Source organism: Denticeps clupeoides, unplaced genomic scaffold (assembly GCF_900700375.1).
Source record: "Denticeps clupeoides unplaced genomic scaffold, fDenClu1.1, whole genome shotgun sequence".
NCBI lineage: Eukaryota > Metazoa > Chordata > Actinopteri > Clupeiformes > Denticipitidae > Denticeps > Denticeps clupeoides.
In genome coordinates, this window is record NW_021629785.1 from 6,091 (window position 1) to 17,709 (window position 11,619).

An 11,619-nucleotide genomic window follows, 5' to 3' on the forward strand; every position below is an offset into this window, starting at 1 on the left:
AAGTGGACAAATATTCATACGTCTGGACCATCAGCAGCTTCAGCTTTGCTGACGATGTGAATGGTGTCCCCATCATGAGCTCCACAATTTCCAACCCCAGTGGAGATCTGCAATGGTAGGTGTTGGTCTTAGTTCTTCATTTGAAGTTCTTCATTCGTTTTTCTGGGAGCTGATCATTTTCTCACTCCTTCCTCCTCTCTGCATTCTCAGGTGTCTGCAGTTGTTCCCCAATGGCATGGAGCCTGACTAACGAGAGCTACCTGTCATTCTATCTTGTTCTGGTCAGACAGAGGTGTTGCGGGTTAGTTGTAAACTAGCCATGCTCAATGCCGAGGGACAGGAGAAATTTTCCTTGGGTAAGTTTACCTTGTTTGTTTAAGACAAACTATTTTCTGATAAAAACGATCTGTAAACACAGATGATTGTATATTATTTTAATGCTGGACTGCAGCGCTGAGATGACCTGTCTGTGTGTTGCTGTGTTACAGTAAATCAGTACGACACCAGGATGTATGAGAACGACAAGCTAGGATTCCCAGACTTCGTACACAGAGTGACATCCTGGATGACGACTTGGGGTTCTTAAAGGATGACACGCTCACCCTCACCTGTGAAGTAAGTCTCAGTGGCTGCCACATTGGTTTCCCATGTGACTGGTGTCAGTAAACATGATCTGTCTGTCGATGTAAGATGAACTGTTGCAAACCGTGATTGTCTGAAGCTGCTGTGTCTTTCTAAAACATCAGCGGGATTCTGTTAGTTTGTATAAATCTAATTGCAGACATTTTTATTATATCCTCAGCTTGTGTGTGTTTAAGTGTCAGTTTCTGTAGCTGGACTGTACTAACTGCTGAGTTGGATTGTTGCAGTTTACAGTGGAGATTGATCCGGACGCCTCCACGCCACAGGTGAAGAAGCAGGAACCCAACATGGCAGAGGAGCTTCGAGAGCTGTGGGACACAATCGTTGCATTCTGACTGCATCCTGTCTGTGCTGGTCAAGAGTTTAAGGCCCACAAAGCCATCCTAGCAGGTAACACAGTCGCCACGTGAAAATATATTAATAGAAGAAAAAAACACAGAGACTCACAGTGTATTTGCTAGAATATTGACAATTAGTATACTTCTAGGCAGAAATTGATCTAATACTGACTCCTCTCTTTCTGTGTCTCTTATCAGCCCGCTGTCCCGTCTTTCATAGCATGTTTATGAATAACACGAAAGAGAACCAAACGGTGAGTCAATCGTCTTTCCCATATATCTCAGCTGATCAGTCTAAACACCACTTTTTCTCTTACAGTTTATTACAGCAGTGTTTTTAAGTTATGCTTTCCCCTCTAGGGCGCGTGGACATCAAGGATATGGAGGCCGACATCTTGGAGGAGATGATTACGTATATCTACACCGGAACATCTCCCAACGTTCACCAGATGGCCTCAAAGCTCATTGCTGCAGCAGACATGGTAGCTCGTGCACACATCCACCTTCAAAACAAGAGATGATGGTTCTATTATTGATTACTATAACTTTCTCAGACTCACTCTTAACCCCTCACTATCAGCGCACACAGAGCACATCTCCAGGTTATAGCACTATGTGTAACTCTCTCTCTTTCTTCCCCTCAGCACTGCTTGGATCATCTAAAGCTCATCTGTGAGGATGCACTTTGCAGCAGACTCGACGTAGCCAGTGCTGCAGAGAACCTGATTCTGGGCGACCTCTACCGAGCCCGGGCACTTGAAACAAGATGCCCTCACCTTCATCAACTGTAAATGACAATTCCATCTACATCCTGATCTCAAATCTCCACAGCATGTACTCTAGTAGAATAATTATTTATCCAAATCTAATTCATTATTTATGTCTTTTGTTGTAGTAATGCTGAAGCGGTTATGAAGACCAACGGGTGGATGATCCTGACGCAAGACCATCCAAACCTTATAGTGGATTTGTATAGTTCCCTGGCTGAGGCCAGCGAACCGCCAGTTAAACGCCAGAGGCTTTTTTAACTTCTTTAATTTCTTACCACAGTGTACTTACTTGTAAAAAAATGTAGATGCTGTAAGGTTTAGAACCAGATGATCAGTTAAAGGTATGTCTTATGATTTTCTGTTCAGTAGAGTAGATATTTATAGAGTAGAGATGTTATTGTAGTCAAATGTACATTTGTATATTTTAGGACCAGGACAGCCAGCTGGATGGATGGATGGATGGATGGATGGATCAAACTCATCAGTATGCTGTATGGACTCATCCAGGACACCCCACAGCAGATGGACTGGATCTTATTGTACCTGACAAAGCAGGTAAAGAAGTTCTGCTTTTCTGCTAATTCTATTCCAACAGTTATTCTATTAGTATGCATTTGTTTGGAAAAATGGAGTAGGAAACCAATGTGCTTTATTAGTTATAAGTCATTTAAAAAACACCATTAAAAATATTATTAAAAACAGTATTTTTAGGCCGGGTAGAAACCTATTTTATGTTAGGAATCCATTTGTTCCCACACAGGAAAACCCTGATCCAAAGGACCAAAGGAACCAGAAAGATTCAACTGCTTCATTTGTTTCTTTGTTTATTTTTTATTATATTTTAATTTGTTTAGTAATTACACCATTACATACACGATTTAAATTTTACTACACTTATCCTGAGCACCAACATCCAGTCTCACACTAGGCTGGCCACGGTGTTGTGTAAAAAACAGAGAAAACTTTGTCCCCAGAGCGGGGGGTGGTGGAGTGGCCAAGACGTTGGTCCGGGGCGACACCGTGGCAAGTCTTTATTACCACGCAGGAGATCAAATCCTGCTCTCCTTCTTACTAACCACTCTAGCACTATCTGTCTGTCTGTCTGTCTATGCGTCTGTGTATCTGTCTATTAATTTATTAATGTACTGTTACTTTGTCTCTTTGTTTATTTATTTTGTTTATTTGATTATTTGTGTTGATTTTGTTTATGTGTTTTTTATTTTATTTGGTCATTTATTACATAATTTACACACACAACATTTTACAACACCTATCCTGAACACACAAACATCCAGTCTACACTAGACTGGCCATGGTGTTGTGTAAAAAAACAGACAAAACTTTGTCCCCAGAGTGGGGGGTGGTGGAGTGGCCAAGATGTTGGTCCGGGGCGACACCGTGGCAAGTCTTTACCACACAGGACATCAGATCCTGCTTTCCATCTTACTAACCACTCCACCACTGTTTTATTTTATTCATTCATTCATTTTAATATTATTGTCATTTATTTTATTAATACACACACACCATTACAGTACACTTGAACATACCCTGTTTTAAATGTTAGTTTATTACAGTATACCTTATTGTAAATTTACATTAATAGAAATAAAAACCTTTTATTCCCTTTTTCTGGACTGTGTGATTCATTGTCTCAAAAATGTCTTGGAGATCAGTTATTTTTGGACTAAAAGTTTACAACATAAGACACTAGGGAGACTACAATGTCATACAGGGTACCACTTACTTTAAGGTCCCAGTGAACACAAAATAATAATGGCCTACTAAACCACTCCTTAGTAAAAGGCACATGGCAGCCCGCCTGGAGTTTGACCAAAGGCACCTGGAGGGCGCTCAGAATATGAGAAACACAATTCTCTGGTCTGTTACGTCCTGGTTTAGGACAGGAACGTAAACAACAAGGAAAGAGGGAGAGAAACGGTACCAATTTTTAATAAACAGAAAGACATACAATTAAATCTCGACACAAAGACAAACAAAGCAGTCAGGCCACGAAGAAGCACAGAGTCTATGGCTACTGCAAACAGGGCATCTGTCTTGTGTATTTCCACCCTATTCCCTTCTTCCTCATGGAAATGAATCTGGCTTAGTTACCGCATTAACCTTTCTGTAATCAGTACGGAACCAAAATGTCTTGTCAGGCTTAGGGACCAGTAGGCACGGACTACTCCACAGCCACTAACTCTACACAGCCAGCTTGTTCTCCAACAAGTTCACCTCAGACTGCATCACTGTTCGCTTTGTAAAAACTGGGGAGAGTGGAGTAAAAAAACTCTCTCTCTCTACTTACAAAAGCACTGTATTCAAACCACTCCAACTTGATGTTACCTGGCAGAAAGAGGCATGGCACAATAGAGGTTAAAAGGATGAGCAGTTTCTAATTTATTAACACCAGTAAATTATTATTGCACTTACATGTGAATATTGTATGTAAAAAGGTACCAATATTACAGAGAAAGCCAAGATGAACGAAAGAGTAAAGGGAGAGAGAGAGAGAAAGAGAGAGAAGCCATGAGAAAATAGGTGAAATAGGAAAGACTCAGTTACTGATGGGAAAATTTCCCTCAGCTTCCAATAGAAAAGATAAAGAAAGTCCCTGACCACAAGTGAACAATCCTTTATACATTTGGCCCACAGGAAGTTGTCACCGACCAATCAGAATGTGTTGTTTCTGTCTAGTCCTGCCCCCCGTGGTCTCCCGTTTGGGGCAGACAAAGGCAGGGCGGGGTATCACAAGAACCTGTGGCAGGCATTTCACACCTCTTGCCATTTGACAAAGATATGGAAAACGGAGGTGTTGAATCTCCATGCAAAACAAAAGCACAGAAACATCATGTTCCTGCGATGTACCATCTTACAGTTTTGTTGGATTCAGCCGATACGGGTGCTGCCTGATGGGAGCATGACCATCAACGTCAACATCATGTTACATGAGAGACGTACCTACAGGGGTGTCAGAGAACAAAGCAGCATGTGACTGAATTAGCCCAATAACATGCATGCGATCTGCTGCAGACAAGCCAGACAGATAAGCTTCTAACTCCTGCAGAATCTCACTATTCTGACCACTGTAAATAAGTTCAGTTAACTCCAAAAAGTCAATGATAAATAAAGTTTTGAGGAAGGATTGCAACATGAACAGAGGGGACATTTGAGGCTGTACGTGGGGTCTGAAAAACAGATATTAGACTTTTCAAAACATTTTTTAAATACTTTGTATCACCCTTTTGAAATGATGCTTTCCCTCAAACGTCATGGTCCATAGGTGAACAAGAGGTCCAAAACACCTAGTCAGTTCTGGATAGTGTTCAAGATAATGATGTTTGGGTCTGAGATTGAAACACTGCTTTAAGACCCTCTCTGTGACCACTTATTTTAGATTGCATGTACTGAGTGGATTCCTGTACTCATGTACGTGTACTCAAATAAAAGAAGCTGAGCAGACGTGGAGAGAGAAAGAGAGAACTGTGTAGGAAACTGAGGTCTCTCTCTCCCCTTTGCGCAAAGCTGATGAAGAAGGAGCTCACTTGGTTTGTGTGATCATTTTATTAATAATAATAATCCCAACAAGGAGTGTCCCTAAAATCTGGCATCTTTATCTTAAAATCTCAGATGGTTGACCCATGTGAGCTTAATTTTATTAATGTTGAGTGTTAATGAAATGTGGATATGTTTTTTGATCTTCAACTGCCCTCTTGTGGGCAAAAAGCAACAGAATCTAAGTCTGCAACCATATGTTCAGCAACACTGACAGTGTTTGCAGATCAAAATCCACACAGATTACACAGACACAGTCATCAACTAAATAAACAAGCGTATTGAGTATGAAACAGTTAAACACTTAAACACCTTCAAAATGCATTTGACTCAGATGCCTGGACTGGCAGGGGACGTACGTTCACTACACGGGATGCTGCATTCACATCTGGGGACTCTGCAGCCTATGCAGTGGTGAGGAGCTGTCTTCATTTGGGAATTAAGGATGCAAAGAGACAGTATGCACAAAGACTGTTGTCGCGGGTGTTGATGGCACTGCATCGCTTATGAAAAACCGCCCCACTGCAGGATGCAGCATTCTGACCCCTTGCTTCCAGATGATCTTCATCTAATCTATGCACGCTATGAGGTTAAAACCATCTCAAAGGCACCAGCTTCAGCACCAGCACTGAATGACCAGGTTCTAACAGATCTACAGAGGGTGTGATTTCCAACTTTACCTCACCTGCTTGCCTCTGGGTGCCATCTCAACTTCAGGGAACGCACCCTGCACACCCTCATATTGAACAGAACGTCCAGCTTCTACTCATAGCGCCTTCAATACTATTATTCATGAACAGATGGTAGTAAAGTTAACTTCTTGACACAATGTCAGCAACAAAAAAACATTATGAAAACAAGCACATTTTGTTTGGCGTCTGCTCATCATGAGATTTTGTCCCTGGTTTCTGCCAGCCTTTTCCTTGCCTGATCCTGCTTCATGTTCACCTCCTTTTTACCTGACCAGTAATATTCGTATAGGGTTACTATTATAATATCAGCTCTACAACTGATATATTTTCAGTGCCATTACTTCAGTCTGGTGAGGAAAACCCTCTCTGATCCTCATTGTGAAGTAAAAAAGACTGACCACTGCCGAAAGGAGAACTCCAGTGCAACATTTTTATTGGGTCCGGTTCAAAAGTGCAATCAAAAAGAGAATTTGAGCAAAACAAAAACTACAAAGACAGTCAGGGTGCACGCTACAATCTGGGTTGCCAGTTCTTGCGTGTTTGCTCTAGTTTCCGGGATGTTTAATTACATTTTACGGGCACCAATGTCACTATTCAACCAAAATAAACAACACAATAAAGATTCTGCACTTTAATTTCAGGATGTGCAGACGTATGTGAACAAATGTGACGCAAATAAAATAAAAAAAGTTATTCACTACAATCTGGCAACCGTCAATTTGTTACAACGCCTTGTGCTTGAGCTTCATTTTTATAAAAATGTCAACCCCTCATCCTAAAATATGGCTTTTGTTTTCTTTGACAGTATATGATCAACATGAGAACTTTTAGTTTTATCTTGATCTCCTTTATATATAATAAAATACAATTACAGGTTGTTTTGTTGTGAAGGACGTATAGAGTCGTTGTCATAGTAACCGCGTTTTATAAACACAAATCATGTGAATTCTACTCAGTTTCAACATAAAACAGCACTGAGCGGCAGCACTTTTGGTGAGTACCAACAAAATTTGAGATGGTATTAGCATTAGCGGGCTGGCTAGCCTGTAAACTCGCTCTACTTCCCAAGTCACCTCTTTGTGTTTTGAGAGCAAAAACTATCGACGATAAAAGCATCAGAACGAGCATAATTTTCACTTGATCGGCAGGGCTCGTGTTTTGGAAGTTTTATTTATTGAAACAACTGCCATTAACTTGCAGAGAGACTCGAAGCCAAATAAATATCAACCTGTGAGCGATTTGAGTTTAGCGCGATTTAGTTGTAAGAGGTGCTTCAAAGGACGCGAGACGAATGTTTATTGTGCTCAAAACCCAGAGGTCTGCTCATCTTCACGTTTCACATTCACGTTTCAAAACTCTGTAGAGTGTGTAAAAATGAACAAACAAGTGTAGATACAGCGAATAGATGTTTTCAGTGTCCCCTCAAGTTACACCATCACAGCCTGTATTTCTATGAGTGTGTTTTGTCAATGTCATTTTCTCCATCATTGCAGATTATTAGTGATCAGAGACTATTCTTCAGAGATTCCTGAACAGTGATTCCTGCAAGAGATTCTACAGAGAGAGATTCCAGCGAGGGAGAGACCTGAGAGAGATTCCAGCAACAGCTTCCACGGAGAGATCCCAGCGAGGGAGAGACCTGAGAGGGACCACTGAAGGATTCATTAGATCCTCAAAATGGCCCTCAGCTACGACCACACTCAGGTATGTGCACATCTGTGAGGCAAATACATAATTGTCTGTATATTTTAGAATGCATTGCTCACTCCCTCTCTGTTGTTGCAGTGAACTGTGTTGAGATCTGCTGCTTGATTTGTTAAATAAATGTGCAAACGAATGACAAAATATATACAATTTGCCCTCTCAGCGCCAAGTGGACAAATATTCATACGTCTGGACCATCAGCAGCTTCAGCTTTGCTGACGATGTGAATGGTGTCCCCATCATGAGCTCCACAATTTCCAACCCCAGTGGAGATCTGCAATGGTAGGTGTTGGTCTTAGTTCTTCATTTGAAGTTCTTCATTCGTTTTTCTGGGAGCTGATCATTTTCTCACTCCTTCCTTCCTCTCTGCATTCTCAGGTGTCTGCAGTTGTTCCCCAATGGCATGGAGCCTGACTACGAGAGCTACCTGTCATTCTATCTTGTTCTGGTCAGACAGAGGTGTGCGGGTTAGTTGTAAACTAGCCATGCTCAATGCCGAGGGACAGGAGGAATTTTCCTTGGGTAAGTTTACCTTGTTTGTTTAAGACAAACTATTTTCTGATAAAACGATCTGTAAACACAGATGATTGTATATTATTTTAATGCTGGACTGCAGCGCTGAGATGACCTGTCTGTGTGTTGCTGTGTTACAGTAAATCAGTACGACACCAGGATGTATGAGAACGACAAGCTAGGATTCCCAGACTTCGTACACAGGAGTGACATCCTGGATGACGACTTGGGGTTCTTAAAGGATGACACGCTCACCCTCACCTGTGAAGTAAGTCTCATTGGCTGCCACATTGGTTTCCCATGTGACTGGTGTCAGTAAACATGATCTGTCTGGTCGATGTAAAGATGAACTGTTGCACCGTGATTGTCTGAAGCTGCTGTGTCTTTCTAAAACATCAGCGGGATTCTGTTAGTTTGTATAAATCTAATTGCAGACATTTTTATTATATCCTCAGCTTGTGTGTGTTTAAGTGTCAGTTTCTGTAGCTGGACTGTACTAACTGCTGAGTTGGATTGTTGCAGTTTACAGTGGAGATTGATCCGGACGCCTCCACGCCACAGGTGAAGAAGCAGGAACCCAACATGGCAGAGGAGCTTCGAGAGCTGTGGGACACATCGTTGCATTCTGACTGCATCCTGTCTGTGGCTGGTCAAGAGTTTAAGGCCCACAAAGCCATCCTAGCAGGTAACACAGTCGCCACGTGAAAATATATTAATAGAAGAAAAAACACAGAGACTCACAGTGTATTTGCTAGAATATTGACAATTAGTATACTTCTAGGCAGAAATTGATCTAATACTGACTCCTCTCTTTCTGTGTCTCTTATCAGCCCGCTGTCCCGTCTTTCATAGCATGTTTATGAATAACACGAAAGAGAACCAAACGGTGAGTCAATCGTCTTTCCCATATATCTCAGCTGATCAGTCTAAACACCACTTTTTCTCTTACAGTTTATTACAGCAGTGTTTTTAAGTTATGCTTTCCCCTCTAGGGCCGCGTGGACATCAAGGATATGGAGGCCGACATCTTGGAGGAGATGATTACGTATATCTACACCGGAACATCTCCCAACGTTCACCAGATGGCCTCAAAGCTCATTGCTGCAGCAGACATGGTAGCTCGTGCACACATCCACCTTCAAAACAAAGAGATGATGGTTTCTATTATTGATTACTATAACTTTCTCAGACTCACTCTTAACCCCTCACTATCAGCGCACACAGAGCACATCTCCAGGTTATAGCACTATGTGTAACTCTCTCTCTTTCTTCCCCTCAGCACTGCTTGGATCATCTAAAGCTCATCTGTGAGGATGCACTTTGCAGCAGACTCGACGTAGCCAGTGCTGCAGAGAACCTGATTCTGGGCGACCTCTACCGAGCCCGGCGGCACTTGAAACAAGATGCCCTCACCTTCATCAACTTGTAAATGACAATTCCATCTACATCCTGATCTCAAATCTCCACAGCATGTACTCTAGTAGAATAATTATTTATCCAAATCTAAATTCATTATTTATGTCTTTTGTTGTAGTAATGCTGAAGCGGTTATGAAGACCAACGGGTGGATGATCCTGACGCAAGACCATCCAAACCTTATAGTGGATTTGTATAGTTCCCTGGCTGAGGCCAGCGAACCGCCAGTTAAACGCCAGAGGCTTTTTTAACTTCTTTAATTTCTTACCACAGTGTACTTACTTGTAAAAAATGTAGATGCTGTAAGGTTTTAGAACCAGATGATCAGTTAAAGTATGTCTTATGATTTTCTGTTCAGTAGAGTAGATATTTATAGAGTAGAGATGTTATCTTAGTCAAATGTATATTTGTATATTTTAGGACCAGGACAGCCAGCTGGATGGATGGATGGATGGATCAAACTCATCAGTTTGCTTTATGGACCCATCCAGGACACCCCACAGCAGATGGACTGGATCTTATTGTACCTGACAAACCAGGTAAAGAAGTTCTGCTTTTCTGCTAATTCTATTCCAACAGTTATTCTATTAGTATGCATTTGTTTGGAAAAATGGAGTAGGAAACCAATGTGCTTTATTAGTTATAAGTCATTTAAAAAACACCATTAAAAATATTTAAAAATATTATTAAAAACAGTATTTTTAGGCCGGGTAGAAACCTATTTTATGTTAGGAATACATTTGTTCCCACACAGGAAAACCCTGATCCAAAGGACCAAAGGAACCAGAAAGATCAACTGCTTCATTTGTTTCTTTGTTTATTTTTTATTATATTTTAATTTGTTTAGTAATTACACCATTACATACACGATTTAAATTTTACTACACTTATCCTGAGCACCAACATCCAGTCTCACACTAGGCTGGCCACGGTGTTGTGTAAAAAACAGAGAAAACTTTGTCCCCAGAGCGGGGGGTGGTGGAGTCGCCAAGACGTTGGTCCGGGGCGACACCGTGGCAAGTCTTTATTACCACGCAGGAGATCAAATCCTGCTCTCCTTCTTACTAACCACTCTAGCACTATCTGTCTGTCTGTCTGTCTATGCGTCTGTGTATCTGTCTATTAATTTATTAATGTACTGTTACTTTGTCTCTTTGTTTATTTATTTTTGTTTATTTGATTATTTGTGTTGATTTTGTTTATGTGTTTTTTATTTTATTTGGTCATTTATTACATAATTTACACACACAACATTTTACAACACCTATCCTGAACACACAAACATCCAGTCTAACACTAGACTGGCCACGGTGTTGTGTAAAAAAACAGACAAAACTTTGTCCCCAGAGTGGGGGGTGGTGGAGTGGCCAAGATGTTGGTCCGGGGCGACACCGTGGCAAGTCTTTACCACACAGGACATCAGATCCTGCTTTCCATCTTACTAACCACTCCACCACTGTTTTATTTTATTCATTCATTCATTTTAATATTATTGTCATTTATTTTATTAATACACACACACCATTACAGTACACTTGAACATACCCTGTTTTAAATGTTAGTTTATTACAGTATACCTTATTGTAAATTTACATTAATAGAAATAAAAACCTTTTTATTCCCTTTTTCTGGACTGTGTGATTCATTCTCTCAAAAATGTCTTGGAGATCAGTTATTTTTGGACTAAAAGTTTACAACATAAGACACTAGGGAGACTACAATGTCATACAGGGTACCACTTACTTTAAGGTCCCAGTGAACACAAAATAATAATGGCCTACTAAACCACTCCTTAGTAAAAGGCACATGGCAGCCCGCCTGGAGTTTGACCAAAGGCACCTGGAGGGCGCTCAGAATATGAGAAACACAATTCTCTGGTCTGTTACGTCCTGGTTTAGGACAGGAACGTAAACAACAAGGAAAGAGGGAGAGAAACGGTACCAATTTTTAATAAACAGAAAGACATACAATTAAATCTCGACACAA

At 41.0% G+C, this 11,619-nt stretch overlaps 1 protein-coding gene across 1 annotated transcript; it reads left to right on the plus strand.

Moving 5' to 3' along the window:
• Positions 1 to 6,890: 6,890 nt before the first annotated feature.
• On the plus strand, positions 6,891 to 10,011 carry LOC114774283 (speckle-type POZ protein A-like). The gene is made up of 10 exons (XM_028966219.1): positions 6,891 to 6,993; positions 7,494 to 7,704; positions 7,868 to 7,986; positions 8,083 to 8,226; positions 8,358 to 8,485; positions 8,740 to 8,902; positions 9,048 to 9,103; positions 9,210 to 9,332; positions 9,497 to 9,642; positions 9,752 to 10,011. The coding sequence occupies exons 4-10, from the start codon at positions 8,103 to 8,105 to the stop codon at positions 9,882 to 9,884; spliced, it is 873 nt and encodes a 290-aa protein (XP_028822052.1). The 5' UTR covers positions 6,891 to 6,993; positions 7,494 to 7,704; positions 7,868 to 7,986; positions 8,083 to 8,102; the 3' UTR covers positions 9,885 to 10,011.
• Positions 10,012 to 11,619: the final 1,608 nt, after the last annotated feature.